This window comes from Narcine bancroftii, chromosome 3 (genome assembly GCF_036971445.1).
Source record: "Narcine bancroftii isolate sNarBan1 chromosome 3, sNarBan1.hap1, whole genome shotgun sequence".
Classification (NCBI taxonomy): Eukaryota; Metazoa; Chordata; class Chondrichthyes; order Torpediniformes; family Narcinidae; genus Narcine; species Narcine bancroftii.
This window is the reverse complement of record NC_091471.1, coordinates 305,815,871-305,836,102: the sequence shown is the minus strand read 5'-3', so window position 1 is coordinate 305,836,102 and position 20,232 is coordinate 305,815,871. Positions and strand designations below refer to the sequence as shown.

Genomic DNA, 20,232 nt, shown 5'->3' with positions numbered 1-20,232 from the left:
CTACAAAACAGACAGAGAGATGAAGAGATGTAACAAGAACAAAAATGACAACAAACTATATATATGAAGAAGAATAAAGTATAAGTAAGAACTAAGAAGGGAAAGAAAGGAAGTAAGGAGGGAATTAAGAGAGTGACCTTTGTTATATATGAAGATTAAAATCTTTTCTGGGGGGCTGGGTGGGGAAGAATTACAGTCACTGCGAAATCAGTTGACACTTGCGAGTGAATTTGCAAATCTAAATGGAGAGGGGAGATGTGGTTGCCCGACAAGGGACAAAGGGCAACTCAGGAAGGGGAGGGGCTATTGGGGTTAAAGGAATTTTAGATATGAGAATAGTGGAAATATTTTGTATTTTAGAAATGTGTTCAAAAAAGAAAGCAGAAATGAATAAGAAGGGAAGGTGGTGATGAGGGAAAGGAAAGATAAACAAAGTATGAAATGGCTATGTTGAACTATATGACTTTAAATATTAATGGAATACATAACCAAATCAAAAGGAAGAAACTGTTAAATTTACTGAAAAAAGAAAAAATTGATATAGCATTCGTACAAGAAACACATCTAACTGAAGTGGAACACAAGAAATTAAAGAGAAATTGGATAGGACATGTAACAGCAGCATCATATAATTCAAAAGCCAGAGGAGTAGCTTATATTAATCAATAAAAATGTACCAATCAAAATAGAAGAGGAAATAATAGATCCAGCAGGGAGATATGTAATGATAAAATGTCAGATCTCAATGTATACTCACCTAATGAAGAAGATCAAAAATTTATGCAAGATATCTTTTTGAAGATAGCAGACACGCAAGGGAACATACTAATAGGAGGGGATTTTAACCTTAATTTGGATTCAAACATGGATAAAACTGGAAAAAAAAACTAACAGAAAGAACAAAGTAACCAAATTTATAATTAAATCGATGCAAGAAATGCAACTTTTGGATATATGGAGGAAACAACACCCAAAGGAAAAGGAATATTCATATTATTCGGGCAGACATAAAACATATTCAAGGATAGACCTATTCCTGTTATCAGCCCACATTCAAGGGAGAGTTAGGAAAACGGAATATAAAGCTAGACTATTATCGGACCACTCACCCCTATTATTGGCAATAGAGCTAGAGGACATCCCACCAAAAATGTATAGATGGAGATTAAACTCCATGCTACTTAAAAGGCAGGATTTTAGAGAATTAATTGAACGACAAATGAAAATGTACTTTGAAATAAATACGGAATCAGTGAAAGATAAGTTTATACTATGGGACGCAATGAAAGCGTGCATCAGAGGGCAAATAATAAGTTATGTAACTAGGATGAAGAAGGACTACAATCGGGAAACAGATCAGTTGGAAAGGGAAATAACAAATATAGAAAAAGAATTAGCAATAAAGAAAGATACAACTAAAAGAAGAGAATTGGCAGATAAAAAAATTATGAAACACTACAAACATATAAGGTGGAGAAGAACATAATGAAGACAAAACAGAAATATTATGAACTAGGGGAAAAAACGCACAAAATTCTAGCATGGCAGCTTCAGACAGAACAAACTAAAAGAATGGTATTGGCTTTAAGGAAAAAGGACAAGCAAATTACATATAATCCAACGGAGATCAATGAAAACTTCAGGGAATTCTACGAGCAACTATATCAAACTGAAAACGAAGGGAAAGAAGACAAAATAGATGAATTTCTAACTAAAATTGAACTACAAATTACAAACAGAGGAGCAAAATAAATTAATAAAACCATTTGAAATAGAAGAATTACAGGAGATAATAAAAAAACTACTGAACAATAAAACACCAGGAGAGGATGGATTCCCAATAGAATTCTATAAAACCTTTAAAGACTTATTAATTCCTCCTCTTCTGGAAGTAATCAACCAGATTGATAAAACACAAAGCATACCAGATTCATGCAAAACAGCAATAATTACAGTAATACCAAAGACAGGGAAAGACCCACTTGCACCAGTGTAATATAGACCAATATCTTTACTTAACACAGATTATAAGATAATAGCTAAACTATTATCAAACAGATTAGCCGACTATGCACCAAAAATAGTAAATCTAGACCAAACTGGATTTATTAAAAAAAGACGATTAACAGACAATATCTGTAAATTTATTAACAATTCATGCAGTAGAAGGAAATAAAGCTCCAACAGTAGCGGTTGCTTTAGACGCAGAGAAGGCCTTTGACAGAGTAGAATGTAATTATTTATTCAAAGTACTACAAAAATTCAGCTTACCAGAGAAATATATTAATTGGATTAAAGCATTATATAAGGGACCATTGGCGAAAGTGACAGTAAATGGATATATATCAAAACAATTTAACTTAAGCAGATCAACAAGGCAGGGATGTCCACTATCTCCCTCACTGTTCGCGTTAGCTATAGAACCACTAGCAGAACTGATAAGAACAGAAAATAAAATAAAAGGGATAAAAATAAAAGAGAAGGAATATAAAATCAGTCTATTTGCAGATGACGTTATAATATACTTAACAGAACCAGAAATATCAATAAAAGAATTACATAGGAAATTGAAGGAATATGGAGAAGTGTCGGGGTACAAGATCAATGCAAATAAAAGTGAAGCAATGCCAATGAATAATGCGGATTTCTCAAAGTTTAAGAAAGAATCGCCATTTAGATGGCAAACACAAGCAATGCGATACCTAGGTATACAAATAAATAAAAACCTCGGCCATCTATATAAACTCAATTACCATCCATTAATGAAAAAATTACAAGACGACTTAGAGCATTGGAAAGACTTCCCACTAACACTGATAGGAAGGATAAACTGTATTAAAATGAACATTTTCCCAAGGATATAATACCTATTTCAGTCATTACCAATACGCCTAACAGAGAAATTCTTCAAGGAGTTAAAGAAAATAATAAGGAAATTTTTATGGGAAGGGGGGGAAACCGAGGATAGCACTAGATAAATTAACAGAATGGTACAAACAAGGAGGCTTACAACTACCAAACTTTAAAAATTATTATAGAGCCGCACAATTAAGATACCTATCAGATTTTTATCAAACAAGGGAAAAACCAGATTGGACCAGATTAGAACTAGATAAAATAGGGGAGAAAATACCTGAACATATACTATATAAATGGGATGAAAAATTGGTACAACGTAGGAATTCACCGGTATTGCATCATCTGCTCAACATTTGGAAGAAGATTCATGTAGAAAGGAATAAAACAAATTACCAACTACCAAAACTAATATTGACATAAAATCAGCTAATCCCTTTTACAATAGATAACCTTTCCTTTAGAGAATGGGAGAGAAAAGGGATCAAAAGAATAAAAAATTGTTTTTCGGGAAATAAATTATTATCCTTTGATCAAATGAAGGATAAATATAATATAACAATATTATATGATACAATGTTTGCATACTACTAATTGAAAACCTACTTGAAGGACAAATTGGGAAACAGTCTGAGGTTACCAGAAGGAAGCAATTTTGAATATGTGATTACAGACACAATGATAATCAAAAAATTTGTAACAAACGTACATCAAACTGCAAGAAAAGGAGAACGAGGAAACAAATGGTAAAACTAAACAAAAATGGGAACAGGATCTAAACATAAAGATAAAGAATGAAACATGGGAGAAGCTATGCTCAGGAACTATGAGAAATACAATAAACACGAGGTTACGTATGATACAATATAACTGGATACACAGGCTATACATCACACCCCAAAAGTTAAATAAATGGGACTCAACAGTATCAGACAGATGTTTTCGCTGTAAAAAGGAAACAGAAACAATAAATTCATGCAATTTGGACGTGAGAAAGTGAAAACATTTTGGGAAGATCTAAACCAGATATTAAATAAAATCACAAAAAGCAATATACCAAAAAACCCAGAGATCTCCCTCCTAAGTAATATAAGAAGCAAAGAATTTAGACTCAATTTGGATGGAGCACAAAAGAGATTTGTTATGATAGCCCTAGCTGTAGCAAAAAAATGTATTATGTTGACCTGGAAATTAGAATACAACAATGTTATATAGAAATGAATAAATGTATTCCATTAGAAAAAATAACCTATAATTTAAGAAATAACATCACAATATTTGACCAAATATGGGAGCCATACATGAAACACAATAGAGAAATCCTACCGTGGACTTCCACTACCTAAAATGACAAAAGGAGAAGATAACGAAAAGAACTGACTCAGTAAAATTTCTTGTTTATTTTTATTAAGTGACAACATTGTTTAATATAGATTGAACTTCAAATAAATGGGAAGTTGGGGTGAGGGAGGGAGGGAAGGGAGGGGTGAAAAAGGGGGAGAAAACGACACTATATATTCACGAAGAAAAATGTCTGTATGTATCTTGGTCAATATGCTTTATAGTGTGAAAAATAAAAAATTTAAAAAAATCAACATAAAAGAAAAAATACAGTATGCAAATGAAAACAAGTTATTTTGTTTAAAAAAAAATGTTTTTGTCATGACATGTTGCCACTGTGCATCTGTGGCACTTATGCATGCAAACACACACAAAAAATGTCCGCTAAATTAAAAAAGTTGGAGAGTTTTTCAAAAGTTCAGATTCTAGGGTGGTCTGGATTTCTGGCATCTGGATCACTGATCATATTGATTGTTATGTTTACCATTATTTGTAGAAAGGAAACTATTTCAGTTTCTAGCTTGTATGCTTCATGCTTGGGAATTAATCTGGTTTCTTGTCCTTGTGATTGGGGGAGCTTGATCATTTCCAACTTGAGTGTCTCTTGTCGGAGGTTTTGTTAACCTTTCCATAGAATTAGATGAAAAGTTGGAGATGAATGTTGTATTTTTCTTGCAGGATCATGGAACTGACTTCACCTATACTGGAAGTGGTGGTCGGGATCTTTCTGGAAACAAACGCACAGCAGAACAATCATGTGATCAGAAGTTGACCAACATGAACAGGTTGGTCTTTAAATTGAAGGTGTTTTTAATCTTTACCACCAATTTAAGATTGTTAAGGGATGAACAAAGAACAACTAAATGGATTTCCACGCATGCTGTTATGGACTCTGGACAATTTTATTTTCGGACCAGGGACAGGACTGAACCTATGGCAGGAAAGAGAGGATTGTGCATTGCTGTGAAGTGCCGAAACCATGCTGGGAAATTATAGCTGTCAGAAGTACGAGAGCCACACGCTGGAAGCTGGTGGGCTTGGGGAGAGCATGCCCACTGTTGTCAACCGCTCTCCACCAATTGGGAAAGCTGAAGGCACACACTGGGGCAGTTGAAGAGCCCAGCATGCTAAGTTTTGAACAGGTTAGACAGTTGGTTGGTCTGAGGGCAGTCAGTCATATGGTCGGTCTGTGTATGCATGCTGACCTGACATCTTCAGTAAACGAAGCTGAGTTGCTTCGTTCATGGTTTCTAGCACTGTCCTCTGTAACTGTCTGTCAGTGTGCTCACCCAGTAGCTTCAGTGGGAGAAAGGAGACTGAGCTACTTTGTATGTGGTTGCCAGCACTGTTGTCCTGACAGCAGTTTGCACCACTTTGATACACAGAGTATGTGTGTTTGTATGTCTGGGCTTCCCCAGTCCCCTTCCAAGTAATCAGGAATCACTTGATGACCCAAGTAAGACTTGTGTGACAGAAAGTCACCTGTTAACCCTAATGTGGGCTTTGGAGGTGTGAAACTTGTGTAGTGACTAGGTCAATGGGTGAAAATTCCCATGCGAAGAAAGCAAAGATGGTCGTTGCCAGAAACTCAGAAAAGGCGCAAGTCTACAGTGACCATCTGTCTCCACGTCAAACTAAAAGACCAGCATGCAACCAAACTAAGAATCCCAAGCTTGGGGATAAGACTCAGCGAGCTGTTCCGTTTTGAATTGATGAGACTGGCTTGAAGTTTTTGTGTTGGGAGTTTTCTTTTGGGGCATTGAACGTGGACTGTAATGATCTGGGATTTTTCTCTCACATACACCATATAAATATCTGATGTAAATGTCGAGTTGCCATAAAGGCCTATGTTTGGGTGTTAAGTTTATTGAATTAATTTTATTATTGTTAATTTGTTAAGATATTTTGTAGTAATCTTAACCTATTTGTTTGTATCTCAATTGCTGCTGGTGAGGCAGTAGACAATGCTCACTTGTCTACTGAGTTAAAGTCTCTTTTTGTTTATCCGTCCCATTCCTTCCACAATGTGGTTCTATCTGGCTATCATCTTTTTCTCATTTGGCTCCACTGATCATCCCTGTATATACTGCTATATTCTGGCAGTTTCCTGGTACCTTCATGCCAATGCTGGGTCTCTACTTGAAGCATTGATGTGCCCTTTTCACTCAACAGATACTGCTTGATCCACCAAGTTCTTTGATTCCAACACTTGCAGACTTTTTGTGTTATGACTGGACTGCATTGCTTTTGAGTAGTTATAAAACTAGTGTAATGTTAGATTAAATGATTATATTTCCCTTTGCATTTTTTATAATTAAAGAACAAATGGTTTTACTCTGTTGGTAAATAATAGATTTTTTTCCATTAAAATTGCTTTCTAAATACTAAATGTAAACTTGCACATCTTTCTTGAATATATTTAATAGATGCAGGTTCATAACTTAGAGATAGGAAGTTGACAGTAAAATTTTCTTTTGTAGGGCTCTAGCTCTGAACTGTAATGCTCCCATTAATGACAAAGTGGGAGCTGATGCTAAAGATTGGCGAGCTGGAAAATCGGTCAGGGTTGTGAGAAGTGCTAAAGGTCGTAAACACAGCAAATTTGCACCAGAAGAAGGAAATCGTTACGATGGCATTTATAAGGTAGAAAGGTTTTAATTTTCACACTTTCAGTGTACTTTGAAGATGATGGGTTATAATGGTTGATGGTCATAATTTTGGTTTTATACTTTTCTAAAGTCTTTATGGGGAAAAGTGCAAATAGATCAGGAGGCCTTGTTTCGGCATTCATTTGTATTAAAATTTATTTTTGGCAAATTCCCTCTTGGCATTTTGGTTTCTTTAAGAGAGAATTTATTAACATTGACAAATTCAATTAATCTGTTCAATCTGGGTTTCAGATATAACTCATTAAACATTTAAGGTAATCTCATTCATTTGAAATTCACAAGGGTAAAGTTTGGATATATTTCAAGCTATTACAATTTTGAATACACTATATCTGAGCAATAACCAATGTGAAAGATGTAAAAAGGGAAACTAAATGTTGAATTATTGTAATTTTCTGAATTAGGTGGCAAAATATTGGCCTGATACAGGAAAGTCTGGTTTCTTGGTATGGAGATATTTGTTGAAACGGGACGATGAAGAACCAGCTCCATGGACTAGAGATGGTAAAGAGAGAATGAAGAAACTAGGATTGACTATGCAGGTAACTTATTTCAGGCTGTTTTTTTTATTTTACAATCTGTTGCGTTGTTTGATCAAAAACTAATTTTTTGTCTTCAACTGACCGTTTATCATAATTGGACAAAGACGAGTGTTTTGGTGATATTTCAATTAAATATATTTCATCAACAAATTTTGTATAACAGTATCCTGAGGGTTACCTTAATTCCATCACCAATAAAGAGAAAGAGAAGGAGAACAAAAAGAAAGATGAAGATCTTGAATCAACACCAAATAAAAGGAAAAGAAAATCAAATACAGGTTTGTAGATTTCATGTCAATATTGCAAAACTCAGTTCCTGGTATTGTTTTGATTTGACTATTTAAATTTTTTTAAAAGAATTTGGGCCTCATTGCAAAGAAGAACAGAATTAACAGCCCTCTCCTACCTAATGGGAATGAAGGGCTGGGGACATAGTTGGTTGCATGACTTGAACAGGAGCTGCAAATGATCGTATTCCCAAGAACCTGTTGCCTTCGTACTTGAAACAACTTACAAAATATAAAGCTTGGTCGAGCATGTTTCCATAAAACACTAAAGCATGGTCATTTTGCAAAGATCTTGATCTTAAAAAAAAAGCCATCTTGGCAATCCAGAGAACCATACAAAATTAAGAATTACTTCCAAGTTCTCCACCAGGTGGCCTTTAACGTTTCTTGATGCAGTGGAAATTTTTAACTTTTGAGGTTGGGGAGAATTTCTGTTCATCTTAACTAATCTTAAATTTGTTCAAGATAACCCAAGTTAAGTAAAAAGAATCTTTTGGGTGCTTTATACCTTTTCACATTTCATCATTTATTAAAATAATTGTCATTGACATTGACATAACTTTTAAAAAATTTTAACTATAGTTTTGTATACAGTACAATATAATAGAATCGTATCCAAACAATACTTAATTATCAAAATAGAATAAAAATACATAAAGGTGAGAAGAGAGAAAAAACTACAAAAGAAAAAAGAATACGGATATATATGCAAAGACATAACTTTCTTATACCAAATTTCACCAATATTCCCTTTCTGGCATGAGTCGTTAGAGAATGAGGAAGGTAAAACATTTGCTTTAAACAAAGTGTTTCTTTTTTTCCCCAAGGGGATCAAGTCGAAGAAAATAAGTGAAATTTATTTTATAAACAAATAAGCTTTTTGTTTAAGTGTTCAAGTTTCATCATGGTATTTAAAAACTTTAAATTTTATTTTGGAAAATAATCCATTTTTTCATGATGTTTTAGGGGGAAATAATTTCCTTGGCCAGTTCCTCCAGTCGCCTGTTCACTCTACTTTCCACTTTATTCAGTATTATCCACATTGTGTATCGATTTGACAACATCTTGAAGGGTCACCTCAGATAAACAAAATTGACTTTGTCACTGGGAATTTATTTGGATAGATGTGCAGCTTGTCTATAAATTGAATTTTTAAATGGATTGGTTTAATTAACAATTAATCCAAGAGTTCAAAACATCAAATTTAATTGTTGACTTTTAGACTGCTGGTATACTGTAATTAAGTTCCAAATCTATTTTTCCCAGTTGATAGCGTTTCATCAACTCCATCACCCAAAGGCACCCCAAAGAAACCGAAGGTGGAAGCATTTAAATTGACAACAGAACAGAAGAAACTCATAAAAGATGATGAAGTTAATAAGAAAATTTGGGATGAAGCACTGCTATCCCTTAAGGATGGGCCGGTATGGATTGAATTCATTTTCAAGGTTCCATATTGCATGTGTCTCATTTTAAAACTGTTCTCTTGATCTAATTTTGACATTTGAAGTTGGATGCTAAAAGAGATTTACAAAAGATTAATCGGAGAAGCTAGGGATTTTTAAAAAAATTCCATGGACTGCTAAAGGATCACAGAACAAATTTTATGTAAATAAATGCAATGTGTATAGGAAATGGTGTGAAGATTATTTTAATTTCCTATAATGGCATGAACTATAATTTTAAATTCTATTTGCAGAAATTTCTATCAAAATTGGAAGAGACGTTCTTGTGCATTTGTTGCCAGGAGGTGGTATTCCAACCAATTACAACAGAGTGTCAGCACAATGTCTGCAAAGTAAGTATTTGTAAACCAATCTATACTGCAAATCTAATTGTAGATCATTTTGACTGGGATTAAATGGTGTCCTCCATAATGTTTGGGACAAAGATATTCATTCATTTATTCCTTGATCCACGTTCTTGGGTGAGATTTGAATCAGCAGTTTATTCTCCTGAGGAATGCAGGACTTGCACATTTCTTTAGCCAATTCCCTTCATTCGTTACACAGACCTGTAGGTTTATTTTTGCACTGCCAAATAGTGGTAATTCTGCTGTGCCTGCAGGGAAAAAAGTTCAGGGTTGTATGTGATGTCATGTATGTACTATGACAATAAATCTGAAATCTGGGAGGTCCATATCCTCTGTGGGGGTGGGGGGGAGGAGGAGATTCAGGAGCTCTCTGAACATACAATTACATTGGTTTGTATATCCTGCCACAATCTGACTTAACCAATCCAAAAGATCTTTTCCCATATGACATGCAATAGAATCAGAATTTTTCATGAAGAAGTCACGAAATTCATTCTTTTACCCTGTCAACGTGAAACTACACACTTCAACTGCAAATTGCACAGGTTGCGCTGCAAGAAACATCATTATCACGTTTAAATTGCATTGATCTAGGGTTGTCTAGCGATGTTATTCACATCGCTCAAATTTACATTCTTGATTACATTACATTGTTCAGGGTCTTGTTTCCACAGCCCATGTGCTCCACGGTTTTCAATTTGTAATCAAACAATTCACATGATTGAAGTTTGCATTCCAAATTTTATTCAAGGTTATTTATGTACATTTTGGTTTGACTATGAAGAAATTGCAACACTTTATTTAAATAGTTCCCTCATTTCAGGGCACCATAATGTTTGAGAAATTTAGGTTCACAGATGTTTGTAATTACTCCGGTATTGCTTCATTAGGCTCTTTTAAACTGGAGCACCTGGGTAGACTTCCTGGGACCCAAATGCAATTAATGACCGATTAAATCGCCAACTCGGCAATTTAAGGGGGAATCCTGCGATGACGCACAAAGTGACGCCTCATTCACTTCGTGAGTCTGCCCTGCCCCATGCCAACTATCATTCACCCCCCCCCCCGTCAGTTGTGACCCCCACCATTGATCAATGCCCATTCTATCAATCACGCCTTCCCCCAGCTTGTCCTGCTGCCGCAAACATTGAGCAGTCACAACCAGAGTTGCGCTCACAGCAGTGGCATTTTGCGTCTCTCCCCACCCACCGCTGCAGCGACTCCTCTCTTCTCCCCCCTCCCCCCACTCCGCATGACAGTGACCTTTTTCTCCCCCTCCCCCCACCATGACAGCGATCTCATTCCCCCCCGATTGTGGCCCCCACTCCCCTCTCTCCCTTGCGGCAGTGACCTCTGCCGCCCCCCTCCCCCCCCCCCACCCCCAGATTGCAGCAGGAACTTCACCCGGGGTTTCCCTGTGACACCAGTGTGTAAGTGGTGACATTACAGGAGTAACCAGGTTGGCCATTTTGCTGTTCAAGCTGCTGGAGGATGTAACCTGGTGACATTTAACTGGGTTCCCTAACAACCTTTTGAGGTAAGTCAGGGACCCTTTCAAGCTGGCACATGAGTGGGGTGCCATCCGGGCAAATTGCCCGGTTAAACCCATTTTACACTGCAGCTTGAAAGGGCCTATTGATGCAGGTATAAGAGAATTAGGCTTGCCTCAAAGCTTTGTAATTGCCATTTTTCAACTTGAGGACCAGAGTTGTGCCAATGAAAGTCAAAGAAGCCACTGAGGCTGGAAAAACAAGAATAAAACAGTAAGAGACATCACCCAAATATCAACAGTTTGGAACATTATTAAGAAGAGCTGACTGGTGGACTCAATATTCACAAAGGGACTGATGGACCAAGGAAGATCTGGACTGATGATGAAATAAGAATTTGGATCATAATGAAAAATCCACCAAATGCCTGTCCGAAGGATTAGAAACACTGCTCAGGAGGAAGTTGTGGATATGTCAATGACTACTGTCTGTAGAAGACTTGATGAACAGAAATAGAGGCTACATTGTGTGATGCAAACCTCTAGTTAGCCACAGATACAGGATGGCCAGATTGCAGTTTGCCAAGAAGTATTGAAGAGCCTGCAGAATACTGGAAAAAGGTCTTGTGGACCAATGAAACCAAGATTAACCTGTATCAGTGATGGCAAGAGCAAAGTGTATAGGCATGAAAGAACAGCCCAAACTCCAAAGTATACCACCTCATCTGTGAAGCATAGTGGGAGTATAATGGCCTGAGCATGCATGGCTATTACAGGTACTGGCGCACCTCATTGATGTAACTGTTGATGGCAATATCAAAATGAATTCTTTGGTGTTTGAAATGTCTTTTCTGCTCAATTTCAAGCAAATGCCACCAAACACATTGGACTGTGCTTCTTCCAACAGCAAGACGATGATCCTAAATATACTTCTGAAACAACAAAGGAGTTTTTCAAAGCTTAAAAACTGGAAAATTTTTGAATAGCCAAGTCAGTCACTTGATATAAATCCAACTGAGCATGCCTTCTATATGGTGAAGAGAAAACTTAAGGGGATAAGCCCCCGAAACAAGCAGGAGCTGAAGATGGCTGCAGTAGAGGCCTGGCAGACCATCACCAGAGAAGATACTCAGCACCAGGTGATGTCTGAATTACAGACTTCTAAGCAGTCATTGCATCCAAGGGATATGCAACAAAGTACTAAATATGACTAATGTATTATTGTTAAGTCCCAAATATTATGGTACCCTTAAATGAGGAAACTGTAAAAATGTTGCAATTTCTACATGGTCAAACCAAAATGTAAACAAATAACACTAACAATAAAAAATCTGGAATGTGCACTTTAATCAGATGTGAATTATTTGATTATAAATTAAAAACTAATGCACAGGGGCAAAAAAAGGAAAATGTGTATTTGTCCCAAACATGGAGGGGGGTGGGGGGGGGGGGTGTGATTTGTATACAGGCAGGGTTGCAAGACTGATTTCTGAGATGTTGGGAGCCCTCGTATATATGAATTTTACATAAATTGAGTAGAAATTGCACAGTAAGCAGAGCATCTAAGTTTGCAATGAGTATCAGAAATATGCTGGTTAGCCTCTTACAGTAGGTGATTGCATTTAGTGTTCCATTAGCTTGGTTTTTTATATTTTATTTAAATGTTTGCATTATTACAGGAAAAATTAATAAAACATTAATCAAATATCCATATCCAATGATACAAAAAAAGTACTTTTATATTTTTCTCCCCCTCCCACCCAAAAGTAAGAAAAGGAAAAAGAAGGAAACACCTATCATTTAATATACAATCATTAATTGTTGTTAAAAATGACCAATTAAGAGGAATGGATAAGATAGGTGGCCAGAAAATTATCCATAAAATTCATATATGGTTTCCAAATACTATAAAAATTTTCAATTCGATTCCTTAAACTATATGCAATTTTTTCCCAAAGGTATACAATTTTTCATCTCATTACATCATCTACTTAACACTTCTCTATCATCTTTCCATGATATCGCTATACATTTCTTTGTAGTTTCAATTTTATATCCTTTTCATAAATATCTCCAAGTGAAAATATTCTTAGATCTTTTGGTATCTTTATCTTCATAATTTGCCCTAATAATAAACTCAGTTCATTCAAAACCTTTCCACTTTTTCACAAGACCACACTGAATGCAAAAGAATCCCTATTTCTTTCGCGCATCGAAAACATTTATTTGAATAATTAGGATTGTCCATTTAACTTGTGTGAAGTATAATACAATTGATGAAAAAAATTATATTGAACTATTTGATATTTAACATTTATTGTATTCGTAACACCTTCATAACATAATTTTGACCAGATCTCCTCCTGAATTTGTATATTTAAATCTTTCTCCCATCAGATTAAATACTTAGGAATTAAAATTAGTAGAAATATAAGTAATTTGTTTAAATTAAATTATTTGTCACCGTCAAAAAAATTGGGAGGATTTGAAAAGATGGAAAATTTACCAATAACATTAATAGGATGAGTGAATTGTATTAAAATGAATATTTTTTCCAAGAATACAATTTTTGTTTCAATCATTGCCCATTCAAGTACCAGAATTTTTCTTTCGAAACTTGAATTAAATAATACGTGAATTTCTTTGGAAAGGTAAGATGTCAAGAATTGGTTTAGGAAAATTAATATGGAAATTTGATCAGGACGGACTAAGACTACCAAATTTTAAGAATTATTTTAAAGCAGCTCAATTGAGGTTTTTGTCCTGTTATCAATGGGATGAAAAACCAGCTTGGATTCAAATAGAAATGAATACAATTGGTAAAACTATTCCGGAGTTAATTTTGTATAAATGGAACTAAAGATTTTTCAGTATTTAAACATATTTTAAACATGGAATAGAATTCATATTGCGAGAGGAATTAAAAATTACCAAAAATGCTGTTAAAACAAAATCAACTTTTTCCATTTACTTTGAATAATTCTTTATTTGATAATTGATATAGTAAAGGTATACAGAGAATAAAAGATCGTTTCTTAGGATCTTTTTTCTTAACTTTTGATCAATTAAAATAAATACAATATACATAATAATAAAATTTTTTGCATATTATAAATTAAAAATGTATTTGGAAAAAGTGAGTAGGAACAGATTTGAGACTCCCTAAACAAAGTCAATTTGAAGATATAACAGATACATTTGTCAAGAAATTTATTACTAATATGTATATCAAATTACAAGAGACTAAAGAAAAAAGATTTATATAAATCAAAAATTGCATTAACTTGTTTGTTTCAGTTAGGTATTTGATGTGGCTTGACAGTGAACAATATACTATGTTAATGTCATTGATCTAATTTTTTTTCCTCAAGATGGTTTTCAAGTTTGTACAGCCAAGGGCATGAGATGAAATTGTTGTCAGTTGGTAAAAATGTAGTCAGAGGTGGGTATTAGATACACCAATGTAATGAAGCAGGTGGTGTCTTTCCAGCAGGTGATGGTGTGGAAGAGTTAGAAATTTTGAATGGTAGTTGCCCAGGTAGATAATTTTTTTCCCAATAATTTTTGCAACTAAACTTGAACACCACTTCAAACATGTGACTTTTACTGCCATGAACTACCAGCACAATAAATGCCTGGAGATGATGCTTGCAAGTAATATACATTATGACCTGTAAATGAATACAGTAGTTTTAAACGATTGTCACTGGGTATAAATCCTCCAATTTGCTGTCCAACTGTTCTGGGATTTTCTTCACTAGAACTGCAGCAGTTCAAAAACATTCCACATTATTACATGTTAAGGGCAATTAAGGATGTATAACAAATGCCATCCCGTCCAGTAACACCTGGATTCCATGAAAGAATGAGGGGAGTGGGGGGAATGGTTGAGAGGTGTCCTGCAATGCTAGGAAGCCTTAAAAATCATGTTTGTTGTTTCCAGGATAACATCAAGATTATGAACATCAAGGTCTTGCAACTAAGCTATCTTGATTTAAATGGCATTTTACTGATTTTGGAGTATTATTTATTGGATTACATAAGGCAATACTTAACACTATTCTCAACTCAAATTTGTTTTTTTTTGTTCCTGTTTTCAATGCTATAATTCTAGAGCTGCTTACAACGCTCGTTCAAGGCTGATGTATACACTTGCCCTGCCTGTCGCTATGATATTGGCAAGAACTGCAGCCTGGCGGTCAACAACTGCTTGCAAAGCCTTCTAACCCAGCTGTTCCCTGGATATGGCAATGGACGGTGATGCCTTCGCCTTGTGATGATTTCTTGCTTTTTACATGACAATTTGTCAATATTTTGTTAAGAACATGGGCAGTCGGGCCTGTGGAGCTTGAATGGAGGACAGATTGACTAATGAACCCAGATTGAATAATGAACCCAGGGTAGCTGACATCCCATCCCCAATCTTTCAGTGTAGGATGTATGAACCTCAAAATCTTTGTGCTTGTTTTAGTCTAGGGGCTTGTCTAGATATGCAGATCAATGTTATTGGTATAACATTGAAGGGGGGAAAAATACTACTTCAAAGTGGGGATAATTTTCTTGGGATTTTCTTTGGCCAGACTGTTCAGCTGAACAATGTCTGTCTAGTCAGCCTTAATTCTCTGCTTGATGACTCAAGCCATCACATAAGTGCCTTTGTCCTTGTTGAAGGCTGGGCTATGAACAACTTCCTAGCACTGATTTCATTTTTAAACTAGCACATTGGTTGATAAATTAGCTGTGCAGAACAATTTATCAAAGTTATTTTAGCAGGGAATATGCAGCTTTATTGATGCTGTATTTTGAACAGTAACCTCTTATTTGGTTTGATTCAAAATTGTACACTTCTCATTTTTTTATATTTTTGAAATGTTAAATGTCTTTTCCCCCCCCACCCTGGTTAACTGTGAAAAGCAATCCTTTATAAATTGAATAGGGGATGTAACCTGGGCAAAAGGGGATCTGCAATCTATATGTTTGTACTTGTAATTTTTTATTCCCACAGGCACCCTCTTTCTCATAATAATACCAAAGGATGTAGTACGGTATCTCAACATTGCATGGACATCATTTCATACTTCAAAATTTAGGTTTAATGGAGTTAGACTGGATGTAACCTAACAATTAATTTTTTTTGTTTAAAAAAAAAAGAAAAATAAGGGTGCTGAATAATAAAATGCTGTGGGACTTTGAACTTCTATTGGAATATTTTATAATGCTGGGTCTATATGCTGCAATAATTTTTTTTGCTGTTTGTTAATGGCCTTTACTTTTTGTGAGTGGCTGAATTCTAAACATTACAGCTGACATCACAAATATTCTGTTCTGCATTTCAAATTAAGTTCATTGCTTTGAATTAAAAAAAACTAATACATTACAACCCTGACTATCTGAAATCCTCAGTTATATTAAATTTTTTGACTTAGAAGTGATGTCTGTTTAGTAGCAAAAATATTTTGGATAATTCAAGATTTCAGAAAAATCATCAATCCTCATTTATCTGGAAAATTTCAGTTAAATGAGGATATCCGAAACGATCAGATATCCTCAGTTTCCAAACTTTCTTTGAGAGCAGGTTGAAATTTTTCTGGAAAAACCTCTGAGTAGAATTTTGCGGTTTTGGTGTTGGATTTATCTTGTGTCGTCCAGGTTGTTTTTTGGTGAAAATTAAACATTATTTCATGGTTTTAAAAGCCTTCCCTCATTTATTGTTTTTCAAAAACTGTTAAAAGTGATTTGCTGTTGCTAATGGGCAGTTGTCTGAAGATGTCGTTTATCTGAAATAGGCCCAGTCCTGACCATTTTGGATAATCGGAGTTCCACTGTATTAAAACCAAAAAAAAATCATGTTGCCATTGTCCTGTTCTCACGATCAGTCCTTCTGTTTACTATTATGGCATCCTTGCAAAGGAGTACATTTTGTCTGCAAGCCGTCAAAATTTGTATAAATGTCAGGAATGTATTCCCTTCATTATCATTTGTGATATATTTGTTTTGTGCTGTAGCAGTCATTCAGATGCAACTGCTGAAAACCTGCCTCAGTTTAGCTTGTGTCATATTGTTCACTGAGCAGTATTTTGTGCTTTATGTCAATGGTATTTCGTTTCCATTCACAATCACATTTGCAGGTTGTAGTTTTCGACTCCCATACAACTTCCAAAAAAAGTGAAGTACTGCAACGAAAAGTAATGCAATTAATATTTATTTACTGATTTCCTGCAATGGAAAAATCTTCGCAAGGATTCTCCTAAATAGAATAATACCTAATGTCGCTGAGAATGTTCTCCCAGAATCACAGTGCGGCTTTCGCGCAAACAGAGGAACTACTGACATAGTCTTTGCCTTCAGACAGCTCCAAGAAAAGTGCAGAGACTCTACATCACCTTTGTTGACCTCACCAAAGCCTTCGACTTCGTGAGCAGGAAAGGGCTTTGGCGAATACTAGAGCGCCTCGGATGCCCCCCAAAGTTCCTCAACGTGGTTATCCAACTGCACGAAAACCAACAAGGTCGGGTCAGATACAGCAATGAGCTCTCTGAACCCTTTTCCATAAACAATGGCGTAAAGCAAGGCTGCGTTCTCGCACCAACCCTCTTTTCAATCTTCTTCTGCATGATGCTGAACCAAGCCATGAAAGACCTCAACAATGAAGACACTGTTTACATCCGGTACCGCACGGATGGCAGTCTCTTCAATCTGAGGCGCCTACAAGCTCACACCAAGACACAAAAGAAACTTGTCCATGAACTACTCTTTGCAGACGATGCCGCTTTAGTTGCCCATTCAGAGCCAGCTCTTCAGCGCTTGACATCCTGTTTTGCGGAAACTGCCAAAATGTTTGGCCTGGAAGTCAGCCTGAAGAAAACTGAGGTCCTCCATCAGCCAGCTCCCCACCATGACTACCAGCCCCCCCCACATTTCCATCGGGCACACAAAACTCAAAACGGTCAACCAGTTTACCTTTCTCGGCTGCACCATTTCATCAGATGCAAGGATCGACAACGAGATAGACAACAGACTCGCCAAGGCAAATAGCGCCTTTGGAAGACTACACAAAAGAGTCTGGAAAAACAACCAACTGAAAAACCTCACAAAGATAAGCGTATTCAGAGCCGTTGTCATACCCACACTCCTGTTCGGCTCCGAATCATGGTCTTCTACCGGCATCACCTACGGCTCCTAGAACGCTTCCACCAGCGTTGTCTCCGCTCCATCCTCAACATTCATTGGAGCGACTTCATCCCTAACATCGAAGATCCAACTGCGCTGGGTAGGTCACGTCTCCAGAATGGAGGACCATCGCCTTCCCAAGATCGTGTTATACGGCGAGCTCTCCACTGGCCATCGTGTCAGAGGTGCATCAAAGAAGAGGTACAAGGACTGCCTAAAGAAATCTCTTGGTGCCTGCCACATTGACCACCGCCAGTGGGCTGATCTCGCCTCATACCGTGCATCTTGGCGCCTTACAGTTCGGCGGGCAGCAACCTCCTTTGAGGAAGACCGCAGAGCCCACCTCACTGACAAAAGACAAAGGAGGGAAAACCCAACACCCAACCCCAACCAACCAATTTTCCGCTGCAACCGTGTCTGCCTGTCCTGCATCGGACTTGTCAGCCACAAATGAGCCTGCAGCTGACGTGGACATTTACCCCTCCATAAATCTTCGTCCGCGAAGCCAAGCCAAAGAACTGATTTCCTATTTGTAGTCACTGGAGGATGGCTCTATGGTAATATAAATTTTGTTAAGCATAGCACATTTTTTCATGATCCCCTCCATTGTTTGTTGGGCTATGATGGATTGTTTCATGGCAAGTTGTGTTATGGTTGGCAACACCAGGGGTTTGGAAGATTTGGAGCCAGAGTTGGGAACTTCACAGCTGAGGAATGCTGGTGTGGTTTGTGTCCAGAGCTAGGGTTTGAGTGCTTGTTTGTTTAAAATAGTTAAAAACTAACTTAAAAAGTTGAATCTTAGACAAATTGGTATATTTGGCGAGGTAAAAATTCTTTAGGAAGCCCATGCATCTTATATTTTGTGGTGGTGTACTGCATTCTAAAACTCATACTTAAGTTAAATGTTATGATCCGAGACTCTGGCTTTCCTTGGTTTGTGTATCTTCCTTCTATCATTATTGATTTTTTGATAATTATAACGTGGGTAGTATTCTAAATTCTGACTGGCAATAGCAGTTTGCATTAACACCTAATCAACTTTCCCCACAGGTGTCAATTGCCCATTATATAGGTGATATCCTGCTGCAACACATTAATTGAGGAATCAATTAAATAGATCCAATACAGGCTTCAGAATGGAGCAGGATTTTAATTCTAATGTCTCACATCAGAGGAACTTGACATGTTAATCTCCCTCTGGGGTGGGTCTGGGTAATTAACATTGAAAAGGTGCAGTGTCCTGGTTATAGGAATACCACGGCATTCAATAAAGAGATTCCCAAAATCAAAATTTCCCATGACTGCTATAAATTGTGCCCATTCTTTCATTGCTGCAATTACATTCTCATGCTGACTATATTATTCTCATGCTTGCTACAAATTCTTTCCTATGGCCCCTATAAATTGCATCCATTTTTTCATTGCAGCTATTCTCCTAGTCGCTATGATATTCTTATGCTCACTATAAATTGCCAGAGCATATTTCTCAGGGCTGCTATTGTGTGCTTTCTTTCAATGCCACTATGATGTTCCCACGCCCGCTATAAATTGTCAGTTCTACTTTTCCACACCCAACATGTAAAGATATTACCATATAGCGGACACATGCATATAATGCTTGGTGTGGGGGGGGGGGTCCTGTTTTGTTAAATGTGAGTTATAGCTGTCTTTAAAAAAAAATAACAGTACACAATAACTTACTAGTTTTTTTTCCTTCTCTGCTGATTTTTCCATTATCACCTGCCCCCTGATAGTTAAACTATCCTGTACTTGATCATTTCCTTCAGTTACAATATGAGGTGAGCAAAAGTGTATGTGTGGGGGGAGGGGAGGAAAGGGGAATAGGTCATTCAGTTGCTTGCACCAGCACAGCCATTTGATAAGATTTAATCTCCATATGAAGCCTATATTCTCAAAACTGATGTTGATTATTGTGGCTAAATGAACTACAGTGCTTTGAATGAACTGGATGGTATTTTGGAATTTTGAATGAGAATATACTTTGAAATATATTTGAATATTTTAAAAGTTATATGTTGTCATTAATAAGTATCTTCTGCCTTCC

The 20,232-nt window shown here is 36.5% G+C and overlaps 1 protein-coding gene across 1 annotated transcript in view; it reads left to right on the top strand.

Annotated features, from left to right (window-relative positions):
• uhrf1 (ubiquitin-like with PHD and ring finger domains 1) overlaps nt 1–16,191 on the top strand; it is a 44,000-nt gene extending 27,809 nt beyond the window's left edge. The window contains exons 10-16 of the mRNA XM_069928809.1: nt 4,876–4,982; nt 6,678–6,840; nt 7,271–7,408; nt 7,572–7,686; nt 8,962–9,119; nt 9,395–9,493; nt 15,112–16,191. Of these exons, the coding sequence (XP_069784910.1) occupies nt 4,876–4,982; nt 6,678–6,840; nt 7,271–7,408; nt 7,572–7,686; nt 8,962–9,119; nt 9,395–9,493; nt 15,112–15,258 (927 nt within the window). The 3' untranslated portion in view covers nt 15,259–16,191. The remainder of the gene's footprint in view (nt 1–4,875; nt 4,983–6,677; nt 6,841–7,270; nt 7,409–7,571; nt 7,687–8,961; nt 9,120–9,394; nt 9,494–15,111) is intronic.
• Nucleotides 16,192–20,232: the final 4,041 nt, after the last annotated feature.